The sequence below is a fragment of the Scyliorhinus torazame genome, chromosome 7, assembly GCF_047496885.1.
Source record: "Scyliorhinus torazame isolate Kashiwa2021f chromosome 7, sScyTor2.1, whole genome shotgun sequence".
Taxonomy (NCBI): domain Eukaryota; kingdom Metazoa; phylum Chordata; class Chondrichthyes; order Carcharhiniformes; family Scyliorhinidae; genus Scyliorhinus; species Scyliorhinus torazame.
Window position 1 is genome coordinate 261,206,337 of NC_092713.1, and position 26,731 is coordinate 261,233,067.

General features: G+C 45.7%; 1 protein-coding gene across 1 annotated transcript in view; it reads left to right on the forward strand.

Annotated features, from left to right (window-relative positions):
* The window catches only part of LOC140426998 (BTB/POZ domain-containing protein KCTD16-like), a 343,701-nt gene extending 317,448 nt beyond the window's left edge, over window positions 1-26,253 (forward strand). Inside the window, exon 2 of the mRNA XM_072512365.1 lies at window positions 23,404-26,253. Coding sequence (XP_072368466.1) covers window positions 23,404-23,852 — 449 coding nt within the window. The 3' untranslated portion in view covers window positions 23,853-26,253. The remainder of the gene's footprint in view (window positions 1-23,403) is intronic.
* Window positions 26,254-26,731: the final 478 nt, after the last annotated feature.

Genomic DNA, 26,731 nt, shown 5'->3' on the forward strand with positions numbered 1-26,731 from the left:
CTGAGAGTGCTGAAAACTATCTAAGGTGTGAAAGCCCCACGGAGCTGGTGAAGGCCCCGTGCCACCAAAATCACATCTGTCACCATTCACAACATCCAGTGGAAGAACTGTGAAAAAAACACAGAGATACAGAGATGAGTAAAAGACAAAACGGACTGGTCAAAACAGAGGCTGAACAACTGGACAGGAGACTTTGGGGATGTGGGTCGCCTATACTTACAACCTATTTTGTTTGAACGGAAACTAGTCTGAAATGTTTTTATTTTCTGGAAAAAAAGGGAAATGTCATGATATTAGAATGATTGTGCTAGTGGGCTCCAATATTAGATATGATATGGATTACTCAGTACTGCATGGGGTCACCTTGGATTTGAAATGGGCCATTGAGCTTCCACTGGCCTGAGAGCATGCGGAGAAAGGAATGCAGGAGCTGCAGGGGTTCATGTCTTATGGCATCCATAGTTTGGCCCACCCCTTGTTTCAAACTCCCAATGCATCACGGATTATCACGGGTGCAGGTTGGACATGACCTCCTACAAAAGAGCAACCTCAAAGGTAATTCTACAGCTGAGTCAGGATCTCAGGAGATACCGCTGATTGGTGATATATCTCCCCTAAGGATGAACGGGAGAGCCGACACATTGCCAAATGTGTGGTCATAAAATTTGTGATGGTCAGAACCACCAATTACCATGCAGGGAATGTCATCCACGACAGCCGCCGAGATTACTGTAAACCAAAGCCTTGCACGTGGACCCCCTGGGATGAGGAAGACTATTTGATGCGGTTGAACTGCATCACAGTCCCAAAGTTAACACTGATCCGTCACCCCGTGATAATGGAATTGGACACTGGAGCTGCTGTCTTGATCGTGGACCATCAAACATGTCAGTGACTGCGCAGGGATCATGCCATTGACATTGCGTGACACCAAAGCGAGGTGAGTATACAGGCGAGCTTTGGCAGACGATCTGTCTTCCCTTGGTTGTGGTGCAGGGACTGGGGCCGAACCTTTTGGGCTGAGACTGGTTGCGGGTTCTCCATTTCAACTGGCAACAGGATTTTCAGATGGGCACCGGGAATCTGTACGGCATGCTGGGAAAATACACCAAAGTGTTCCAGGAGGGTCTGGGCAGGATAAAGGGACCAAGGCCCAGATCTATGTGGATCCTGATGCTCAGTCCCTGTTACTTCAGCATTGCATGCCAAGATCGATGCAGAGCTTTGGCACCTGCAGGATCTAGGGCTCACACATCTCATGCAGTTTGTGAAATGGGCCACACCAGTTGTGCCAGTAATGAAGCCCAACAAATCTGTCCGACTCTGCAGAGATTTCAAGCTCATCATGAACCAAGCTTAAAGTCTGGACTGGTACCCGAAGCCTAGGCTGGAGAATTTGTACTCAAAACGTGTTGGAGGATGCACCTTCACGAAGCTTGACATGAGCCACGCTTATTTACAGGTGGAGCGAGATGTGGAGTCCAGAAAATTTGCAACCATAAATACTCATCGGGGGTTGTTTGAATACACCTGCACCCATTTGGGGTTTCAGTGGCCCCAGTGATTTTCCAGCAGGATTAAATAATATCATGCAGGGTCTGCTGAAGGTGGCCATCTATCTGAACAACCTGCTCATCACGGGCACCACAGAGAAGAAGCATACGGTCACCCTGCAGGAAGTGCTTTGGTGGTTTTCCCAAGTAGGGGTCCGGCTAAAGTGGAGCAAGTGCATGTTCCACACTAGAGCGCTGACCTATGGGATGGTCTACACTCGGTGGAAGATAAGGGGCGGGATTCTCCGACCCCCGCCGGGTCAGAGAATCGCTGGGGGGCGGCGTGAATCCCGCCCCTACCGGCTGCCGAATTCTCCGCCGCCGGAGATTTGGCGGGGGCGGGGATCGCGCCGTGCCGGTCGGCGGCCGCTAGCAGCAGCCCCCCCCTGCGAATCTCCGGCCCGCGATGGGCCGAGTGGCCGCCCTTTTTTTTTTTTGCTGGTCCCACCGGGTGTTTTAACCCTCATTAGGACCACGGGGAAACTATTGCTGATCTCCCCATAGGACTCGTGGAGTACGAGCTTCGCAGATAAGGGGCATAGGCCACCCAGCTGGTGTTTGTTACAAACAAACATAAAAGCCAGCCCAAGGCAAGGCCTGGTGTGGTTAGTTCTCCCTAGGATTGTACTGGGAGCGAGTTGCTGCTTGAGCAGAATATTGTATATAGTTAAATAAACCTCAGTTCTCTTACCACTGGCTTCCTCAAGTTACTAAAATAACAATACCTTGTCTGTGTGCATGTTCAACATTGCAAGCTTATTTATTTATTTAAGTCATTTGCACCATAACGCTATATCCTGGCAATCCAGATATGCTGCCATTTTCTGATTCTGCATAAATTGAACTTATGAACTTAGCAACTTGCACAGACAGGCTAAGGACTCTGTGTACGCCTAAATAGATGGTGTAGCTATTGGAAACTCTATAGGTCCTGCGCTCGCTAATATTTTCAAAAGCTCCCATGAAAAATGCGTTTTTGATGGAATCTGCCCTAACCTCCTATCCCGTGCAGATTTCTGATGTGTAAATGGAATGTTTGTAATCTTTGAGGTTCATAGGGATTTCCCTTCACATCTTAATATGCTCCATCCCATCTTGAAATTCACATTCGAGGTGGAACAGTCCAATGCGCTCCTTTTCCTCGATAGACTGGTTGAGAATTCTGCTAATGTATTCTTCACCACTTTCTACCTCAAGCCTACTTTCATATACATTGGGATTCATAGAGCTCCACACGCTGCAACACTGACTTCATCAGCAATGTTTTAAATAGGGCCCTTGCCATTTGCTGACCTTGCAAGTCTGTGGTAGAAATAGAGCACATCAATGCTATCCTGTGGGACTATGCCTATCTCGATCAGATCATTGTTTGTTGCGTACAATGCAAACTCACAAATAGGCCAAAAGTCACCGTTTTCGGACCTGGAAAGTGCCTGGTCTACCACAAATTACTTTGGAAAGGCAAAGTATCTCAAATATTTGAGCACCAAGTTAAGAAAGTTGTTTCACTTTGCTACTTTGCAATAGCTATAAACAAAATGCTGCTGTCAGTCCAAAAAGACACCCGGTCACCACATAATTGAGCAATGTTGTGAATGAATTTCAGTGCAGGGGCAATGTCAAATATGTAATCCTCATGTCCCAATGATTGGTTAATCAAATCAAACAGCATGTTCCTTTAGATTGTTTGAAATAGGCAAAAACAAAATATATACTGCTAGATGTGATTCTGCACTTGGGCAGCACTTGTTGATCAGTTCTGAATGTGCTAATAACTACACTAACAACCAATTTAAGATAATTAGTCAAATTCATAACGTGGCTCAATTACTCTTACACATTCATTTGCAGGGTCTTGTTCTTTGCCAAAAAGGGATATGTTCAAATCTGGCTGATATTTTACCCTCAACCCACACCTTCGAATCCCAGACGGGTTGAAGGACCTGAGCTCAAAACAAAACACTGCTTGATTGATATTTCTGGCTCTCTGATCTCTGCTGTCAATTTTGCAATGTATATTTATACAAGTTTAAGAGATTTCAAGTGCTTGCAGTCAGCTATTGGAACTTTAAAGGGTCTGAATGATTGATATGTTTATTACTCTGTAGTAAAAGCTCTTTTTAATATAGTAGAAAGTTATGAATGAATGCCTGTTTGTTTTTTTTAAAGCTTTTTTTACACATCCTACTGTACTACAGAGGACCTTGGATCGATACAGTGGGCCAATGGTCATGGAAGAGCTAGAGCTGGGCATAGGGGGCATGAGGGGACATGGGGGTGGGTGGTGGGGATAGTTTACATACGTAACATGATGAGTCATGGGGGTTGGGCAGGGTAAGCACACCTTGGCGAGGGACCATAGGGATTGGATGGGAGCTCATATCTTGAAATGACATGCATGAGGAGCCAAATGGGTTGTTTATGAGGCATATCTTGGCATGGGAGCGTGTGGGGGGCGAGGGAGAGGTGGCATGAATGGGCATGGGGAGTGTGTGGGATGTGATGAGTCAAGGCTGGAGGGCCACTTTTGGTTTTATTTTAACTGAGACCAAGTGCGATAGCACCGAGGCGGGCCTTTCAAGCAGACCACCTTGGCACCTGGCAGCCCCCGCGACTGCCTCTGAACATTTTCCTGGGTCGGCTAGGCCGACTCCAGCCTTTGCCCACTCCCCCACCCACAATGAGATTCCTGTCCTTGCGGGCACTTTTTCTTGGGGCTTCGGGTCGAGCCAGGAATTTTACTGACTCTCACTACCCGCATCAAGGATGACCATCCGGGCCCATATATGCAGTTGTACTGATGGATTGTAGTTACTTCAAACATTCCCCATCACTTCAAAAATCAAGGCTGTTGAGGATTTTTTGTTCTATTTTGTGTGAATGGACAGCAAACTGATTTTTAAAAATTCAGCATTTGCACAGCTTTGAAAACATTATTTTGTCTGAAAAGGATTAAAGGCTATTGAGTCAACTTTATAGTCACTTGGGATCGATGGAGATATACTTTTGGAAAGTATTGTTGAGCGTGGGAAGTGTGATGACTTGACAAACCTGAATCAGATTAAAAAGTGCAAGTGTTACAATCAATATTGTCGTTGTGACCCTTTGTCTTGTATAAAGAATGACAGCTTACATTGTACAAATCATCAAATTCTGGGCAGCCAACCTTTGATTGACTGAGAGCTGTATGAACCTCAGAACCTTTTCTCAGTTTACATTTACTTCTTGAAATGAAAAACATCAGGAAAAAAAAACATTTAATGAATAACAAACAAATATGCCAGCTTCTGTTTGCAGTGAAAGGCATGGAGTTCTTTAGGTATTAACACATTGGGCATTGACTTACTCAGCTGTCATTGTATATTTAACCTGCTTATACTCGTTCTCATTGTAAAACCAAAACTTATATATTATACCCAATAAAATGAATAAGTGTTGTGGCTATTATTTGAAGTAAATGAAAAGTAACTATTCTCACAATGAATGCCCATTCTTAATTGCAATGCACAAGTTAAGGAAAGAGAGTCGGCCGTTCCTCCCTTTGAATCTGTCCCACAATTGAATGAGATTATACCTGATCCGTATCTTACCTCCATTCACCTGCCTTGGCTCCATATTCTTTCATATTTAGGTCGACAAAAGTCTATTAGTCTGAGCTCACATCCTTGTTGAAGCTCACATCTCCTTTTTTGAAGGAGAGAATTTCACATTTCTATCACTGTTTGTGAGATGAAGTTCCCTAACTTCTGAAGCCCCCAAATGGCCTGGCCTTGTTTTTAAAGTCATGTCCTCTTATCTCCATCTCTCACCTCCTCTGTTAGTTCCTTTCAAGGTCCAAAAAAAACCTCAATCATATCACCCCTTATTCTTCTCTATTCCAAGAAATACAAAAATAGTTTATGTAATCTCTCTGCATAGTCTGGTCCTTGGAGCCGAGGTAACATTCTGATTAATCTTCACTGCATTGCTTCCAAGGACAATATATCCTTTGTAAGGTGCTGAGGCCGGAACTGCACACTGTACTCCAGCTGTGGTCAAACCGGGGCCTGTATCGTTGTCCTAAAACCTCCTACTATTTCCATTCTCGCTTTGTAGTTAGAAAGACGAACATTCCATTAATCTAAAATAAGCAAAATACTGTGAATGCTGGAATCTGATTCCATTAGACTTTTTGATTACTTTTTTTGTAACTGCATTTTAATGATCTGTGTGTATGGATCCCGAAATCTCTTTGGATCTCCACTGGTCCCAGTTATTCATGATTTATATAACACCAGTCGAATATATACCCAGAGTCAGATCTAGATATCAGTCGAGCGGCTGTGGCCAGCATGAGCCTAGGAATTGTTTCTTACTGCCCATAATGCTTTTACAATTGTGCATTTGTAAGGATTTTATAGGATATTGGACACTATGTCCCCTGTGTGATTTATAAAAAAATTATGAGAACCAACAACCTTAATTTTTTTACATTAACAATGTTCGTGTTTTGAAATGAACCTTTTACTTAAAAGGAAATGTTAGTTGAAATTATTCCAGATGAACAGGTACAGAAACAAGTTAACACAGAAGGCTCAGTACTATATGCCTTCAAATCACATTCAAGGATGAAGCATCACAACATCACTTTTGCATAATAAAATGAATATTTTAAAACGCAAAATGCTTTTCTGATGAAATAGCTGAAATGCAGGAACCAATCCAAATTGTTTACAGACAGTATCAATCTACTGATTTTCATCTTTTGTGCAATCATCAACATTTAAGAGCTGTGCAGATTCTGAATGAAATTGAGGAATGTATCAAGTCATTAAAAACTTTATGGTAAGACTCAACAGAAACAGCTATCATTCATAAGCTGACAGCAGTCTAAAGAAATGTTGGTGAAATACTGTAAAAATCTGGTGATTACTGTGATGGGAAAAGTGGCAGGAGGAATGCATGGAAATTTCTGTAGCACAGCCCACAGAATCCTAAATGAATAGTAATTTTGCAATAAATAATTAGTCAATAGAAACATGTCACTGTAGTACAACAGCTGGTAGAGAAATCTGTAACAATTCAAGGCTTCAAGAGTTTGACACAAGCTATAAAAGAATAAAAGATAGTCTTAAATGCACTGCAAGGTCTTTCTCGTGAGTATATTAAAAGGCCAGATAGATGTATTACAGGCTAAATTCATCTATCATACACTCCCTGTGGTGAAAGTTACTCAAAGGACATACAGATCAGAGACAGGGTTACAACAACTTATGCTCCCTTCAAATGCATCTCCCACTAGGAACATGGATTTATTGAATTTACCCTAGTACTTTATGAAAGAGATGCTCCAGGGAGGATCAGAAAAACTGTATTTGTGAGCTTTATTCCAATAATTTGTTTTTAAAAAGAAATGGAAAATATTGCAAGTGAAGAGTACCTCTTATTAAAACTGCCTCCCTCTCATCCCCCAATAGTATTATCATACTCTTCATCATCTTCAACTCAGGCTAAACGTCTGCTGACATATATTGATGGTCGTATGACAAAAAATAACATTAACTCATTCTGCTGTTACTGTATATTTACTGTGTAGAAATGTTTCAGATATAGGGACATAAGGATGACAACATAATCCCTCCGGAATTGTATTCTCTGATCTAGAACATGACATGAGCAATAGTATTAACAAGACATCTTCTGAGATGGTGTAGTTTGTGACTCTGGATAGGCAGAGAGGCTCTACTGGTCCCATCTATGTTGTTTTAAATTGAAGCACTTTCTATGGGAATAATTTAATAGGCAAAAGCAATCATGATTTCACCCACTTGAAGATGCCTGGACCCATTGAGAGATGAATCACTCCATTTGCATTGACACTCTTAAGGTCAGATTTAATCAGATTCAGTCCGAGCTCCGATCGGCAGTAGATTCAGAACTGAAGTATCTGGCCTTCCATGCACCGATCACCTCATTCTATCCTGCTGATTTTCCCATTGTGTGAAATGTATCATCATCCACGTGACGCTGAGGACTCACATAAGTTCAACAGCAAGCTTTCCAAAAGTGCAGTTGCAACTAGCAGAACATAGTCCAAAACTGTAGAGCCCCACTGAGATTAACAGTAATGAACGATACAATGTGCCATGGATTCTATTACTTCATAAGTAAGCAAATCAAAACCATTGTCAACATAAATAAAGGGTTGCTCATTTTTGGGCTGATGTTCAATTCAGTTCAATTCAATTATTACATTTTTAAATCAAGGTTTCATATAGAGGGACCAACCCAGAACGACTGACTATTTTCTCTCGAAATGCAGTAAAACATTTTTGACTGCTAAATTGTCAAAGGGTATTGTGCAGAAAATCTGCTGTTGGAATTTCAGGGGAGCAGCACAAAAGGAATTTGAGCATGCAGTCCTTCATGTGCTGATTTCATTCTTGCCACCCTAGGTGGTGAGGAGCAGAGGTACAAAGAACAAAGAAAAGTACAGCACACGAACAGGCCCTTCGGCCCTCCAAGCCTGTGCTGACCATGCTGCCCGTCTAAACTAAAATCTTCTACACTCCCGGGTACCGTATCCCTCTATTCCCATCCTATTCTTGTATTTGTCAAGATGTCCCTTAAACGTCACTATCTTCCCTGCTTCCACCACCTCCTCTGGCAGCGAGTTCCAGGCACCCACTACCTTCTGTGTAAAAAACTTGCCTCGTACAAGGCTGCTCACTAAAGGGATAGAATAAATCATATAGTTAGAATCAGCATGGAACACTGCCACACACCTATTGCTGATTGGTTAGATAAAGCTGCAACTTGCAAATCGGGAAAACAAACCTGGGAAACTGAGTCCATTCTTTTTACTTACAATCCATCGTGGACTTTAACCTGTATACATGTAGAAGTGGTTCCGAACAACTGAGGAAAGAATACTTGAATGACATACTTAAGTATGGTTGCTTTGATGTGAAATAGCATCAATAGAAAAGAGACTAATGTGTTTTCAGGGCTAAAACGTCACAAAGCTCAGGAAGGCTGTTACAGTCTACGTGCCTGTCTGCAAGTAGGAAAGGAGTACACTGGCTCTACAAATGAATGCACCAAGTTCAGATTAGCTCTCACCTGGTCTACATTGCACACGCCAGCTTTTACTCTCCTGGACCACCAGAATCTCACTTCAGTGGTGATTTGAATGGTCAGCTGCCTCTGTAAACCAGACATGCATGAAGACCAGTGTGACTCCAGTCTCACCGCCTCAAAAGGGGAAACGCCATGTTCATAGGCAGGAGTTAGGGGGCGCGATTCTCCACTCCCACGCCGGTTGGGAGAATCGCCTGGGCCACCAAAATTTCCGGGGACGCCGGTCCGACGCCCTCACGCGGTTCTCCCAAGCGGCAGGAACAGGCCGGTCGAGTTTCGCGGGCCGCAGGCCGGAGAATCGCCGGAGATACCCAAAATGGCGATTCTCCGGCACCCCCGCGATTCTGAGGCCCGGATGGGCCGAGCGGCCAGGCCAAAACGGCGGGTTCCCCCCGGCGCCGTCCACACCTGGTCGCTACAGTCGTGGGCGGTGCGTGAACACTGGGGGGGCGGCCTGTGGGGGGGCGAGGGGGGATCCTGCACCGGGGGGTACCTTGAATGTGGGGTGGCCCGCGATCGGTGCCCACCGATCATCGGGCCGTCCTCTCTGAAGGAGGACCTCCTTCCTTCCGCGGCCCTGCAAGATCCGTCCGCCATCTTCTTGCGGGGCGGATTTGGACAGGACGGCAACCACGCATGCGCGGGTTGGCGCCGGCCAAACTGCGCATGTGCGGATGACGTCCGTTATGCGGCGCCGGCCGCGTCATCTATTCGGCGCCGCTTTTACGCGGGCAACAAGGCCTGGCGCGGGTAGATGACGCGGCCCCAATACTGGCCCATTGTCAGGGCCTGAATCGGTCGGGACCGGGGCCGTTCCGCGCCGTTGTGAACCTCGACGGCGTTCACGATGGCGCGGCCACTTCGGCATGGGGGTGGAGAATCCCGCCCAGTGTTTCCAGGCTCTTATGTCTTTTTTGCCATGACAGAGAGTCACCCCGTCGTGCCAAACATCTGGGTGGTTATTTTCAACAAAATTTCTCTTGGAACAATGCAATATCTTTAATTATCTTAATGCAGGAAAGCAAAGCCAACAGGAAGTGGAAGTTGCCAGATAATTAAGGCTAGCTGAATGAAACAAGACAAATTACTGCAGTCAGAATTTCTGTTAGAGTTGGGAAGGTGGATCATATACCCACCCAAGAATGAACAGAAATATTTCATGCCATGCAATATACTTATTGCCATTTATACCATAGAAGCAAGGAGCGTCTATGCATCCCATGTTGCTTGGAGCATCAGGGAAATTTAAAAAGCTAGAATTTCTCTGTTGCAATCAATGAGAGTATGAATAAAACCGATTGGAAAAACTGACCACTTTTTTTGTTTTTTCAACAGCGCAGCAGACACATTTACCTCAAACTGACATTGACATCCTAATTATGCTGCAAATGACACAGATGCCTGTCAACAGTATGCAAATGCCTGCTCCTTTCGTTGCCGCTCCTGAGTTTAAACCGTTTTCCACCATATTTCAAATGACTATAGGGGAAACGGATTCTCTCAGACATTTATGCATTTCTAAATCATGTAGCTGCAAGCTCAAGGGGCTTGCTGCAGAGGTAGAAGGAGGCGGCTGGTATGATGTAAAATTGTAAAGAGGTTTCCTCTGTGCATGCTTACAGTCTTATTCCACTGGCACTGGTTGTTAATGCAGCTCCTCCGCCAGATGTTGCTGCCTGGCAGGTGGTCCTTGCGTCATTCTTGTTTTACAAATGATATAAAACACAATGGAGAACATTGGGCGTCATTCTCCGACCCCCCGCCGGGTCGGAGAATGGCCGTTGGCCGCCGTGAATCCCGCCCCCGCCCCCGCCAAAGTCTCCGGTACCGGAGATTGGGCGGGGGCGGGAATCGGGCCGCGCCGGTTGGCGGGACCCCCCCGCTCAATTCTCCGGCCCGAATGGGCCAAAGTCCCGCCCAGAAATTGCCTGTCCCGCCGGCGTAAATCAAAGCTGGTATTTACCGGCGGGACCAGGTGGCGTGGGCGGGCTCCGGGGTCCTGGGGGGGAGCGGGGCGATCTGACCCCGGGGGTGCCCCCACTGTGGCCTGGCCCGCGATCGGGGCCCACCGATCCGCGGGCGGGCCTGTGCCGTGGGGGCACTCTTTCCCTTCCGCCTCCGCCACGGCCTCCACCATGGCGGAGGCGGAAGAGACTCTCCCCATTGCGCATGCGCGAGAAACTGACGCTCCCGCACATGCGCCGCATTTCCGCGCCAGCTGGCGGGGCAACAAACGCCATTTCCGCCAGCTGGCGGGGCGGAAATCCCTCCGGCGCCGGCCTAGCCCCTCAATATTGGGGCTCGGCCCCCAAAGATGCGGAGCATTACGCACCTTTGGGCCGGCGCGATGCCCGTCTGATTGGCGCTGTTTTTGGCGCCAGTCGGCGGACATCGCGCCGTTGGGGGAGAATTGCGCCCATTGTTCCTTACTTATTATAATGAGGGGGAGGTGGTGACGCAATGGGTTTGTCTCTGGACTAGTAATCTAGAGACCCAGGTAATGCTGTGGGGGCCCAGGTTCAAATCCCACCTGAGCAGATGGTGAAATTTGAATTCAGTAAAAATCTAAAGGGGAAACAAACTGTTTTGATGAAGTTTCACTTCATGAGTGACTTGATAACAGTATATATATATTTTTAAACTATTTTTTACACGATTTACAAAGACCTCATGGGAAGTAGATTGTTCTCTGGACGCAGATTGTTCTGTGTCATGCTCTCTTAGAGCCTTTTGGTCATCTGACTTTGATGTCATTCTTACATCATCATTAACATCATAGTAATTAACCCTTTTTCAACTCCACCCCCACATATAATCGCAAACTGTTAAATTATTTTGTGAAACTATTTATAGTCCCACTATCTCCCCCAAAGCCATAACCTCACAGGTTGTACCAATCTGTTCCTTTTCGGAGTCTCCCTGATTTCATCTTGCGTATTCTCGGTTGAGTGTGTTGGTCTACAATCTGCTCCTGGACCTGAGTGCCGTTTCTTGGGATATCTGAATTAGAGTTTATCTTGTCAGTCTCATCATGATAATACTGGAATGATTGTCTCCTTGTGGCTTCTAGGGATATTAGAACTTTTCTGTTTCTTCGGAGAACGCCAAGGTGGGATTCTGGCTGCTGAGTTTTCTGATTGACAGCCTCTTATTCACACCTTTTCCCCAAGTTCTAACCTGGGTAGTGTTCTTGCTCTATTCAGCCGATTATTACCAGCTGTATTGTTCCTCTTTGTATGTTTTCCGTGACATCTTACTTGCTCATGGTCTTGTATGGTGACATTGTGTCTGAGTTGATGCTGCAGTGAAGGAAGTTGGATCTTTAGTCTTCTCTCCATCAGTAGATTTGCTGGTGCAAATTCATTCCCTAATGACGACTCCCTCGAATCGAATAAGGCTATCTCTAGGTCAATGTTGTTTTTCACCAACATTGTAATGGGTTTTTACCTCTCTCTCCGCTTCCCCATTCACCTTATGATGCTATGGCCAACTGATCACATGATGAAATCCATCTTCCGATGCAAATTGTCAGAAACTATGTATCATTGTTCGAGATGATCATCCGTAATGCCATCGACTGAGAAATGTGCTTCAAAGCTTTTTCCACAGTTTCCGTGTATGTGGTATGGAGTCTTCTGATTTCCAGTGCGTGAGAGCAATGGTCAATGACTATAAGGTAGTCAAAGAGGTCCATTAATAGCCTTTGTCAAAGTCTGGACAGAAATGTTGATGGGAGTAATGGTTCTGTTGGTTCTTGTCTGTTCATGGTGCAGGTATGGCATGTCAAAATAAATTCTTTGATAGAATTCAAAATTCCCAACCACCATACCGATTGTTGTGCCTGTGGTTTGCATTTGGTAATCCCAAACTGACCACCGTGGAGTTCTTGGAAAATGTCTTCTCGTATCTCTCTGAGGATTACGAGCCTATCGTTGAAGACTAGAAGGTCATCAAAAATTGTCAGATGTTTTTGTTGTTCACGGTATTGTCTCACCTTTATTGCTTGGGACATAATCTGGCCAACAGTCTGGCCTGACTGCAGTATGTGTCTGGCCTGACTGCTGAGTTTTCCTATTCCCTCTGGGTGGAATTTTCATATAACCACCGTGGCTAATTTAGCTCAGTCGGCTGAACAGCTGTGATGCAGAGCAATGCGAACAGTGCTGGTTCAATTCCCGTATCGGCTGAGGTTATTCATGAAGACCCCACATTCTCACTCTTGCCCCTTGCCTGAGGTGTGGTAATCCGCAGGTTAAATCAACAGCAGTCAGCTCCCCTCCTCAAAGGGAAAACCGGCCTATGGTCATCTGGGACTGTGGAGGCTTTAATGGTGTGCGGGAGGGCAATGTGGCAGGAGTTTCAAAGGTTGGTCTCACAACAGCGTAAACTTCTGCTCGCCAGAGGCCGGTGTGAAACAGAATTGTAACCTGCTAATGGGATGTTGATAAAAGCCCAACGGTAATTGCCTCGCCCTCCAGTTGTCGATGCGACAGTGAGAAAGAAACTCTGATCCAGAACACATCTGGACCAATGTGGCCTGTGCAAACCAGCACATACCTGAAGAAGGCTTGGGGGTGTCTCTGGAGTTTAAGATGGAGGCCTCCAGTGACCATGGATCCTGGAACATGCAGCAGTGCAGGTGGGAGCATCTATCAGGTGGATCTTCCAGCTTCAGAGTGCTCCTAGAGGTTCATCTTCTTTCTTCAGGGGATCCATCTTCTTTCTTCAATGGTGGTTCAGTTATATCCGGGCGCCTTCTAGATAATGGATATGATGGCGGGTGCAAGCCGTCCAGCCTGCTCCGCTGCGCAAAACCGCCAATGCATATGTATTGAGGCCAGGGTTTCCCAATATAGCGCCAAGCCCCAGTGACCTTTGATGCGGCTAACACTCCCCATCTCCGTCCCTGCCACGGGACTTGGTCCCAGGAGGTAAAATTCCACCGCCTGAGTTTGTTTGCAGAGGCTGGTGGGTAATTGGTATTGACGAATAATGTGCTCCCACCTCAGGAATGGGTGTAAAGTGATGTTCTGTAGCCTGGTTAACTGTAACTCTTGACAGTGTGTCAGCACTGAGGTGGCACAGTGGTATTGTCGCTGGAGTTGTAAACCAGAGAACTGGGGTAAATGATCTGGAGACGCGGGTTCAAGTTCCACAACAGCAGGTGGTAGAATTTATACCCATAAAATATCTGGAACTAAAAGTCTAATGATGACCATGAAACCATTGTCGATTGTCATAAACACCCATCTGGTTCCCTAATGCCCTTTAGGGAAGGAAATCTGCCATCCTTACCTGGTCTGGCCCTCATGTGACTTCAGATATATAGCAATGTGGTTGACTCTTGAATTCCCTCTGAAATGGCCTAGCAAGCCACTCAGTTTGTTTGTTTGTTATTTACAGCACAGAAGGAGGCCATTCGGCCCATCATGCCTGCACTGGCTCCCAAAAGAGCAACGTAGCTAGTCCCATTCCCCAGCCTGATCTTCATAGACTCTAAATTCATCACTTTCAAATATATATTGTATTTAATCACAAAAACATGAAAAAGGAATCAAACCGGACATCCGCCATTCACCCAGGCACCAATAACGGCAATCCCAGCCCTGTCGACCCTGCAAAGTCCTTACTAACATCTGGGGGCTTGTGCCAAAGTTTGGAGAGCTGTCTCACAGACTAGTCAAGCATAGCCATACTCACAGAGTCATACTTTCCAGGCAATGTCCCACACACCACTATCACCATCTCTGGGACTGTCCTGTACCACCGGCAAGACAAACCCAGCAGAGATGGCAGCCCAGTGGTATACAGTAGGGAGGGAATTGCCCTGGGAGTCCTCAACATCGACTCTGGACCCCATGAAGTCTCATGGCTTCAGGTTAAATATGGGCAAGGAAACCTCCTGTTGATTATCACGTACCAGCCGCCATCAGCTGATGAATCTGTACTCCTCCATGCTGAACACCACTTGGAGGAAGCACTGAGGTTGGCAAGGGTGAAGAATATCTCTGGGTAGGGGACTTCAATGTCCATTACCAAGAGTGACTCGGTAGCATTACCAAAGATCGAGCTGACCGGGTCGTAAGGGACATAACTGTGGGACTGGGACTGCAGCAGGTGGTGAGGGAACCAACAAGAGTAAAAAACATACTTGACCTCATCCTCACCCACCTGACTGTTGCAGATACATCTGGCCATGACAGTATCAGTAGAAATTTGTGATGAATTTCTCCACCTGCTTGACCATGCCTAACAACCTTTTGTATATCAGCAGCTGTCTTGGGTTGTGGAAACTCTATAATGGCCTTGGTCTTTTGGGTCTCTACTGTTTTCCCTTTTTGGCATATAATGTGGTCCAAATATCTGATGGTGGCTCTCTCCAAACTCTTTTAATTGAGAGTGAGACCTGTATGGTCAAACACTTTTAAACCCTCCCAGTCTCTATGATTGTGGTCTTCTTTAGTTGCAACATGGATGATTGATCAGGCGGCATGGTGGCACAGTGGTTTGCACTAGTTAGGGTACTCTTCAGAAGGTCGGTGCAGATTTGATGGGCTGAATGGCCTCGTTCTGCACTGTAGGAATTCTATAGTTCTATATGGAAAATTAGGTCCTTTCTGCCTTTGAGAATGTTGAACATTGTGCATCAAAAGTGTCCTGATGCAGAGGATATGCCAAAGAAAAGTCTTGAAACAAAAGCGACTAAGGGGAATGATAAGCATTGCGAACAACCTTGAATTTTGTGCAAGGGGGAATCTGGCAAAAAACGCTGTTAGAATCCAGCTTCATTAAAAGAACACTTTTGAACAACTTCACTGGACTGTCATCAGCAGAAGGTATCAGGTATATCTCGTCTTGAACAGCTTTGTTTAGTTGTGTCAGATCAACACAGAACCTGATATCGCCATTAGGTTCAGGGACAGTCACTAGCTTTGAGCTCCATTTTGTATATACTGGAACAGTAGAGAGCACTCCTTACAGCAGCGTCCATGTGCTCCTTGACTTTCTCGATCAGCAGGTGTGCTTCTCTTCCAGTGGTAAATAAGCAGATGGGTTTGCCATCCAGGAGTAGAGTGATGTGACGCTCACTTTTGGATTTTCCAAATTTCCCAGATCAACCCAAGGAATTCATTCAAAGTACAGCTCCGCTGTTATCCTGTAATCCCGTTGACTCTTTATCGAAGACCAAATCCCAAATATGCTCTTCTGCTGAGCAGAGAAAGTTGCTGATTCTGTGGGATGGATAGTTTCATTAATTTCTTTATCTTTAGGCCCAGGAGTTGTAGTGATCTGGGCGGGATTCTCCGCAATCGGCACGATGTCCGCCGACCGGCGCCAAAAGCTGTGCAAATCGGTCTGGCATTGCGCCGCCCCAAAGGTGCGGAATTCTCCGCATCTTGGGGGGCCGAGCCCTCACCTTGAGGGGCTAGGCCCGCGCCGGACTGATTTCCGCCCCGCCAGCTGGCGGGAAAGGCCTTTGGTGCCCCGCCAGCTGGCGCGGAAATGACTTTGCTGTGCGGCGCATGCGCGGGAGCGTCAGCGGCCGCTCATGGCATCCCCGGGTCACTCAGAGAAGTGAAACCTCATTCAGACATGATGGCAATTTAAGAAATTAAGACTACAGATTGGTAACCCACTGTTGACAACGTTGAAACAGCTTGATTTCACAATGAAGAAGGACAAAATAGAACATATTTTGGTAGGGGACAGTGAACCACTACAATGTCATCAGCCACTGAACAGTCACTATCCCTTACAGAGCACATTGAGGGTCCACAGCACTGACAAAAGTAGGAGCTCTGGAGGAGACAGTGTGAAAAGTACTGAACAGCTTTGGGTTTATAAGAAAAGGCACTTGGTCATTATGCTTCAATATGCAGTTGGTGACTTAGCTGATGATGTCCTGGTGAGACATGGAGCCAAGGAGGCTGCTGGGTCTTATGGGGAGATTTTTAAAAAATATTTTTATTCAGGACATTTTTATTTTATACACAAAACACAACATTCCATCCAATATTATACATTTTTATCAGGAGATTCTGAGGGTCTTCAATAATTACTTCAGCTCTAAGAATCTGGTCATTAAATTGGCAAGATAAAACCAACAGAGCCAAAGATCGGGTGAATCCATTGATTCATTTGTTAATGACTTGCATCGACTGGCCAGTAGTTGCAGTTCCAAAGCTTGAGCTCATTTGCGACCCCATCGTAGTCGGCATGCTCGAGGATGCACTGTTGAAAGTTTTGGCAACCCAAAGAGGATTTAACATTAGAGTAGGCCAACGTGTTTGCCCCGCCCACTAAGAAGCCCATTAAACCCTGCCAAAACAGCAAAAGGGGTGGGAAAAACCCTTCCGTTAAAATGTTCCAGATGTGGCATCAAAAGGCAGCATTACCACAAAGAGTACCCAGCAGGGAGAGTGAAATGCTTTATTGTGAGAAGACCAGGCATTCTAAACAGGTCTGCAGGTCTAAAGCACAATTGAAGGGAAAAGAGCAGGGGCAGGTTTCCCCCATTTTAAAATACGGCAAATTGACATTCAGGATAAAGATGTTGTGGAGAATTAAAAGACCTCAACATGCAGTTCTGGTCATTGAGCTAGAAGTCAAAGGATACGGAACAGAATTTAAACTGGACCCAAGTGCTGGGGTCACAGTCTTGTCAGACAAACTGGGTTAGTTTAATAATTTTGAGATCCAGCAATCAAAGAATGAAGCCAGAAGGGACAGGAGATTCAGGCCTGAAAGTGAAGGACCAGGGGCGCTATTCTCTGACCCCCCCCACCGGGTCGGAGAATCGCCGGGGGCCGGCGTGAATCCCGCCCCCGCCGTGTCCCGAATTCTCCACCACCGGAGATTCGGTGGGGGCGGGAATCGCGCCGCGCCGGTCGGGGGAAATCGCGCCGGTCGGCGGGCCCACCCCTGGCGATTCTCCGGTCCGCGATGGGCCGAAGTCCCGCCGCTGTCAACCCACGCCAGCCGGCGTGGATTGAACCACCTTTCGAACGGCGGGACAAGGCGGCGCGGGCGGGCTCCGGGATCCTGGGGGGGGGGTGTGCGGGGCGATCTGGCCCTGGGGGGTGCGCCCACGGTGGTCTGGCCCGCGATCGGGGCCCACCGATCCATGGGCGGGCCTGTGCCATGGGGCACTCTTCTCCTTCCGCCTTCGCCATGGTCTCCACTGTGGTGGAGGCGGAAGAGACCCCCTCCACTGCGTTTTCAGAGGCTAGATTCACAGTATAAAAGTGATCCCCTACAGTGCAGACTTTGTTTGCACTGAGTGCTGAATTTGGTGCATTTGAGTGCTATAGTGAGAGTTTGGTGACTGAGGGAGTATAGGCTTCATTTTTATCTAAAGTCTAGTCTTTCTTCTATTTAGTTAATTAACTTAAAAGTTGCTGTTTGGTTTAGAAGAAGGTGAATTTTCAATCAGCTTTAAACAAAGGTTCTACTTGTAGGTACTTGCAGCTGTAGCTTGTTAATTACTTAATTGGATTAGGCCAGTTTTCAGAGGCTAGATTCACAGTATAAAAATGATCCCCTACAGTGCAGACTTTTTTTGCACTGAGTGCTGAATTTGGTGCATTTGAGTGCTATAGTGAGAGTTTGGTGACTGAGGGAGTTAGGTGAGGAGGGAGTAAGGCGCTCCTTTCATTTTGTTTCCTACATTTCCGCAAAGAGCGAGAAGGGAGCCAGGAGTTTACAGAGAGTGCAGCTGACTGGGAGCAGAGTCGGAGGGCGAAGGTCCAGTTGGTCCACAGGGCAGCTATATTCTGTAAGGTAAGTGGGGATGGAGGCTAGGCCAGTTGCAGGCTCCTCCTGTAGGATGTGGGTGGTGAGGGATACCACCGGTGTCCCCGCTGACTATACCTGCGGGAAGTGCATCCAACTCCAGCTCCGCAAAGACCGTGTTAGGGAACTGGAGCTGAAGCTGGATGAACTCCGGATCATCCGGGAGGCAGAGGGGGTGATAGAGAAGAGTTACAGGGAGGTAACCACACCCAAGGTACAGGACAAGAGTAGCTGGGTTACAGTCAGGGAAAGAAAACAAACAGGCAGACAGTGCAGGGATACCTCGTGGCCGTTCCCCTTCAAAACAAGTATACCGTTTTGGATGCTGTTGGGGGGGATGCCCTACCAGGGGAAGGCCCTAGCGGCACTGAGTCTGGCTCTGGGGCTCAGAAGGGAAGGGGGGGGGGAATAGAAAAGCAATAGTAGTAGGAGATTCAATGGTTAGGGGAATAGATAGGAGATTCTGTGGTCACGAGCGAGACTCCCGGAAGGTATGTTGCCTCCCGGGTGCCAGGGCCAGGGATGTCTCGGATCATATCTTCAGGATCCTTAAGGGGGAGGGGGAGCAGCCAGAAGTCGTGGTGTACATTGGTACCAACGATGTAGGTAGGAAAAGGGGTGTGGCGGTAATAAACGAGTTTAGGGAGTTCGGCTGGAAGTTAAAAGCCAGGACAGACAGAGTTGTCATCTCTGGTTTGTTGCCAGTGCCACATGATAGCGAGGCTAGGAATAGGGAGAGAGTGCAGCTGAACACGTGGCTGCAGAAATGGTGTAGGAGGGAGGGCTTCAGGTATCTGGATAATTGTAGTGCATTCTGGGGAAGGTGGGACCTGTACAAGCAGGACGGGTTGCATCTGAACCAGAGGGGCACCAATATCCTGGGAGGGAGGCTTTCTAGTACTCTTCGGGAGGGTTTAAACTAATTTGGCAGGGGAATGGGAACCGGATTTGTAGTCCAGCAACTAAGGTAGCCGATATTCAGGACACCAAAGTGTGTAGTGAGGCAGCGGGGAAGGGAACACTGACAAAGGAGAGTACTTGCAGGCACGGAGATGGGTTGAAGTATGTATACTTCAACGCAAGAAGCATCAGGAATAAGGTGGGTGAACTTAAGGCATGGATCGGTACTTGGGACTACGATGTGGTGGCCATCACGGAAACTTGGATAGAAGAGGGGCAGAAATGGTTGTTGGAGGTCTCTGGTTATAGATGTTTCAATAAGATTAGGGAGGGTGGTAAAAGAGGTGGGGGGGGGGGTGGCACTGTTAATTAGAGATAATATAACAGCTGCAGAAAGGCAGTTCGAGGAGTATCTGCCTACTGAGGTAGTATGGGTTGAAGTCAGAAATAGGAAAGGAGCAGTCACCTTGTTAGGAGTTTTCTATAGGCCCCCCAATAGTAGCAGAGATGTGGAGGAACAGATTGGGAAACAGATTTTGGAAAGGTGCAGAAGTCACAGGGTAGTAGTCATGGGTGACTTTAACTTCCCAAACATTGAGTGGAAACTCTTTAGATCAAATAGTTTGGATGGGGTGGTGTTTGTGCAGTGTGTCCAGGAAGCTTTTCTAACACAGTATGTAGATTGTCTGACCAGAGGGGAGGCAATATTGGATTTGGTATTTGGTAATGAACCAGGGCAAGTGATAGATTTGTTAGTGGGGGAGCATTTTGGAGATAGTGACCAAAATTCTGTGACTTTCACTTTAGTAATGGAGAGGGATAGATGCGTGCAACAGGGCAAGGTTTACAATTGAGGGAAGGGTAAATACGATGTTGTCAGACAAGAATTGAAGTGCATAAGTTGGGAACATAGGCTGTCAGGGAAGGACACAAGTGAAATGTGGAACTTGTTCAAGGAAAAGGTACTACATGTCCTTGATATGTATGTCCCTGTCAGGCAGGGAAGAGATGGTCGAGTGAGGGAACCATGGTTGACAAGAGAGGTTGAATGTCTTGTTGAGAGGAAAAAGGAGACTTATGTAAGGCTGAGGAAACAAGGTTCAGACAGGGCGCTGGAGGGATACAAGATAGCCAGGAGGGAACTGAAGAAAGGGATTAGGAGAGCTAAGAGAGGATATGAACAATCTTTGGCGGGTAGGATCAAGGAAAATCCCAAGGCCTTTTACACACATGTGAGAAATATGAGAATGACTAGAGCGAGGGTAGGTCTGATCAAGGACAGTAGCGGGAGATTGTGTATTGAGTCTGAAGAGATAGGAGAGGTCTTGAACGAGTACTTTTCTTCTGTATTTACAAATGAGAGGGGCCATATTGTTGGAGAGGACAGTGTGAAACAGACTGGTAAGCTCGAGGAAATACTTGTTAGGAAGGAAGGTGTGTTGGGCATTTTGAAAAACTGGAGGATAGACAAATCCCCTGGGCCTGACGGGATATATCCAAGGATTCTATGGGAAGCAAGAGATGAAATTGCAGAGCCGTTGGCAATGATCTTTTCGTCCTCACTATCAACAGGGGTGGTACCAGGGGATTGGAGAGTGGCGAATGTCGTGCCCCTGTTCAAAAAAGGGACTAGGGATAACCCTGGGAATTACAGGCCAGTTAGTCTTACTTCGGTGGTAGGCAAAGTAATGGAAAGGGTACTGTAGGATAGGATTTCTGAGCATCTGGAAAGACACTGCTTGATTAGGAATAGTCAGCACGGATTTGTGAGGGGTAGGTCTTGCCTTACAAGTCTTATTGAATTCTTTGAGGAGGTGACCAAGCATGTGGATGAAGGTAAAGCAGTGGATGTAGTGTACATGGATTTTAGTAAGGCATTTGATAAGGTTCCCCATGGTAGGCTTAAGCAGAAAGTAAGGAGGCATGGGATAGTGGGAAATTTGGCCAGTTGGATAACGAACTGGCTAACCGATAGAAGTCAGAGAGTGGTGGTGGATGGCAAATATTCAGCCTGGATCCCAGTTACCAGTGGCGTACCGCAGGGATCAGTTCTGGGTCCTCTGCTGTTTGTGATTTTCATTAATGACTTGGATGAGGGAGTTGAAGGGTGGGTTAGTAAATTTGCAGATGATACTAAGATTGGTGGAGTTGTGGATAGTGAGGAGGGCTGTTGTTGGCTGCAAAGAGACATAGATAGGATGCAGAGCTGGGCTGAGAAGTGGCAGATGGAGTTTAACCCAGAAAAGTGTGAGGTTGTCCATTTTGGAAGGACAAATATGAATGCGGAATACATGGTTAACAGTAGAGTTCTTGGCAATGTGGAGGAGCAGAGAGATCTTGGGGTCTATGTTCATACATCTTTGAAAGTTGCCACTCAAGTGGATAGAGCTGTGAAGAAGGCCTGTGGTGTGCTAGCGTTCATTAACAGAGGGATTGAATTTAAGAGCCGTGAGGTGATGATGCAGCTGTACAAAACTTTGGTAAGGCCACATTTGGAGTACTGTGTACAGTTCTGGTCGCCTCATTTTAGGAAGGATGTGGAAGCTTTGGAAAAGGTGCAAAGGAGATTTACCAGGATGTTGCCTGGAATGGAGAGTAGGTCTTACGAGGAAAGCTTGAGGGTGCGAGGCCTTTTCTCATTAGAACGGAGAAGGATGAGGGGCGACTTGATAGAGGTTTATAAGATGATCAGGGAATAGATAGAGTAGACAGTCAGAGAGCTTTTCCCCGGGTGGAACAAACTATTACAAGGGGACATAAATTTAAGGTGAATGGTGGAAGATATAGGGGGGATGTCAGAGGTAGGTTCTTTACCCAGAGAGTAGTGTGGGCATGGAATGCACTGCCTGTGGAAGTAGTTGAGTCGAAAACATTAGGGACCTTCAAGCAGCTCTTGGATAGGTACATGGATTACGGTAGAATGATATAGCGTAGATTAATTTGTTCTTAAGGGCAGCACTGTAGCATTGTGGATAGCACAATTGCTTCACAGCTCCAGGGTCCCAGGTTCGATTCCGGCTTGGGTCACTGTCTATGCGGAGTCTGCACATCCTCCCCATGTGTGCGTGGGTTTCCTCTGGGTGCTCCGGTTTCCTCCTACAGTCCAAAGATGTGCAGGTTAGGTGGATTGGCCATGATAAATTGCCCTTAGTGTCCAAAATTGCCCTTAGTGTTGGGTGGAGGTGTTGACTTTGGGTAGGGTTCTCTTTCCAAGAGCCGGTGCAGACTCAATGGGCCGAATGGCCTCCTTCTGCACTGTAAATTCTATGATAATCTATGATTAATCTAGGACAAAGGTTTGGCACAATATCGTGGGCCGAAGGGCCTGTTCTGTGCTGTATTTTTTTATGTTCTATGTTCTGAGGCGAGGTTTCAAAAATTCTGGGGTGGGCGGGAAGATCTGGGCTGCTAGACCAAATGGCAGCCCAATCTGTGAGAGGCGGTTCTTAAGCAGGAAATCCCTTTAAGTGTGGACTAGGCGGAGAGAATCTCCCCGTGGCCAAATAAAAGGCAAAGTGCAGGTGGAATGCAGAATGTTTCTTGGCGCTGCAGCCCCCGAGAAACACTCCGCTAAATGTGCCGTTCAGCGGACTTTAACTTCAGTCTGCTGATTCGCGCCCAGAGTAATACATTACACTGTCGGGACCATATTATTTGCTTAATTTTCTGTGATCATTTTAGATGGAGTCTGTACAGAAAAGCTTGATCATTTTTTGAAAACAGTGATATTTCTAGAATTAGAAGTTTCCTCTTCAAAGGAGTAATATCTTCATGGAAACGGATAATTCATTGCTTGTCAGAAAAAAAAAATCATGGTGAGTTAAATCATGTCAGAACATGCCATCATACCACTTGTGTATAATATTACTTCAATGCAACTGCCCCACTCTTCTGGCTGTTATCCCTTGCAAGGTGAAGGGGTGCGTAAAAAAACACACCGCCAAACGATGTCCCTTTAAGTCAGCGGCATTTTGTCATAAAGATTTGCAACGATAAAACTAATATCCTGAAAGTATTCTTTTTTTCTTCACTCCTCCAGGTGGTTCTTCCCGATGGCCCTCACTACAGTGTGAATGTGGCTGCAGAAATGATAGAAGCGAAAAGGATGGGGAAAGTGTAACCTCGTGCAATGAACTATCCACCTCGAGCTGCGACAGCCAATCTGAGGCCAGTTCCCCACAGGAGACAGTGATCTGCGGCCCAGTCACCCGGCAACCTAATATCCAGACACTGGATCGGCCAGCCAAGAAAGGGCCAGTGCAACAAGTACAGCAAAGTGAATTCCGCAGGAAAAGTGATCTGTTGAGGACACTCACCAGTGGATCCCGTGAATCCAACTCGTGCAAAAAGAAAGTCAAAGAGAAACTGACAATTGAGGAAGAGTTAGAGAAATGCATCCAAGATTTTCTAAAAATTAAAATACCCGACAGGTTCCCAGAGCGAAAATATCCATGGCAACTAGAACTGCTGCGGAAATACCATCTATAGAGAATAAGCAAGGTCCTCGCGAGGACTGCTCCCAAGCTCAGGCTACCCTCCCATCTACGCTTCTGGGCTGTCCTGGCCTCAGACTGTACCCTGCTCCCAGGTTATTACAACTCCCGGTTCCGCTGCGCTCCTGAGCTCTCATTGCTCTCCAATCCCTGCTTTGGGCTCTGACAGTTCTTGGGATACTTTTGGGGTTTGACTGCTCCCTCTCCTCAACTTTAATAAGTCTCTGAGCAGGGTTGGTCCTATTTACTGAATCCTGAGCCAAATAAGGGCAAAGGTGGTGGATGGGGAAATGGCTTAAGATCTAATGAGTTATTTGCTGCTGATCAAAATTCAATGGAAACTTAAATCGTTCATGCCTCCCGATTGTAAGACATACCGAGAAAGTGAGATAATACGACTTGTGGTGTCAGGCTCACGTTTATCACATCTTCAGACATCCCGCTTAAAATAAAAAGTAGATTGGCCAAAAGAATGGACAGACAGGTAACAATCCTGCTTCTGGTCACACTGGGCTCTGACCACTGCCAGATCTACTTTCCCATTACTCCCTGTTCCGGCTCCTGCATGTATTACGTGTGCAGATTGTCAATCAGACTTCCGTTTCTGTGCTGTTCAGTGGAACTAACAACTTTGGTGTTTGTGACAAAAAGAAATTGATCTCTCACATGGAAACTCTCTGAAAAAAGCTTTCATATACTAAAGATTTCCTGACTGAAATATCTTGTAGCTGCACCACAATCGGACACCATTGGCTTGCTTGATTTAACAACACAGGTTATCTCCATTTTAAAAGAAAAAGCACATTGAAAAAATTGGATACCTTGCGCGTCAGTAATTATGCGGGTTTCGGCAGAGATTTTATGCGCTAAGTTTGCAAGTGCCCCTGACTCTGAAGCGATGGACACATTTCTACTCTTGAATCCAGTGGCTGCTGAAGTTGGCAATTACTTTTTCTTTTAGAAATATACAGGATAGGTTTGATGTAAAGTGGACTTGCACCGATATACCTAACAAAGTGTGACTCTGAGATTCAGTATTCACTGTGTGATGTTTTAATTGGATCATTACTAATAGTCTATGGATGACTCGTATTCTTTCCTTAGAGATTTGTGTGACTCTCTTGCAATGTGTGATCTCTCCCCCCCCACCCCCCTACCCTCCCCAGTAAGTTTGTGATACACGTTTCCCACCTGGGATGTTGAAGCACAAGTTTGTCTCTTCCATGAAATACTGCCACAACGGCGGTCTCTACTTTGATGATCAATTGCTAATTTCAGGTTAAATTCGTCAACACCCTTTGAGGGCTTCAGCAGTACATCTGCATTGTGTCTGAACTGGATAGGATATTTATATTTTGATTGTTTGACTGTTTGGTACAGAAAACTGTATTTTATGTGTTATACATTGGTCTCTTTGTGGTCTGTGCCCCTTGCTGTTATGTTAGTGCAGAATTTTAAAATTAATTTATCAGTCCTCAGAGGGTTAATTAAATAAGAAACAGAGTACCTTCAATTTTTTTCCTGTGTTTCACTTGGATATAAAGAAAAGGGACCTTAAATCTTACAGATTTCTCAACAAAAGTGAACAGATGGCCAGCTGAACAATGACACCCGTAAAGGTGCGTCATTGAACTGAGCAGTTTTATGGTCACTTTTCACTCATTACCTTTTAAATGTGCAATAAGATGGTGTAATTTTGTGTTGGTTGAAAATATCCGTCATTTTTATGTGATGTCATTGTGACAAATACAATTGATGGGCTTTCTGGGTTCTTCCCCACCTGCCCCAAACCATGAGAATCCCCCTTTGAAGGATGTATCTCACCTTGTTTCTATTTTTATTTTTGCTTAATAGCCAGAAGAGCAATTGTTCCTCACTGTGATATAATTTTGCTGAGGATTGACATCCAAAATATCACCTTTTAACAAGCAAGCCCAGCCTGGTTTGAGCCACTGGTTTTGCATATGTCTTGTGAGTGCCAAGTTAATGATAGAAAGACATTGCTAACTAAGCTATATCAGCCTCTTTTCCCTGTGGACCATCCAGATTGTCTATGTCCCTTAAGATAACTCATAAGCGATAAAGATAATGACCACTGCTGAACTACATCAGACTGTTAGCTGAATGCAAAGGCTGCTGGGACACCATCTTTGGCCACTGGGCTTACTTGGATTCAGTAGTAAGCTTTTGTGAATTAAGGTGATATATTGCACCGTGTTCTTGCATATATCCATATAACTGGTTGATATTTCTGTGGTACTGCACTGTTTTGTTTTATAAATTACAGACACAAAAGAAATGTGTGACTGACGGCTTGTAATGGTTGGAAATGTATAGTTTGAATATACAGTATAAGGAAATGCACAATATTTATAAATAAAAGTATACACAAATCACTCAGATTGCTGATGTGCTATAACATGAAGCAAAACATTATTATTAAATGTTATTAATAAATTTGATGACAATTATCTTGATGGCTAAGATTAGCTAATTTAGCACAGACCAAGAGTTGAACCTGAGACTTCTTACGCTGCACATTTGCCCATTGACCATCAGAGGTGCTTGCAGCAGAAGTGATTTGGAAATGTTTTACAACAGTTTTATTTTGCTTTTGCCTAACATTTCATATTTTGAGAGTAATTTGATTATTTCCTTTGGCTTCAAATTTGAGATATTGGACCAAGGCATCAGATATTCTAGAATTTAAGGCATGGTATAAAGATGGTTCCTCTTCAAATGATTACATTGCAAGGGACCAAAGGAAAAATGGACTGCCCAACCATAAAGGAGTCCTTCTGATTTTCTATCTACCAATTTAAAAGACCAATAAGTTGTTTGAGCTCTGTCTGTAGATACTGTTACAGATGCTTG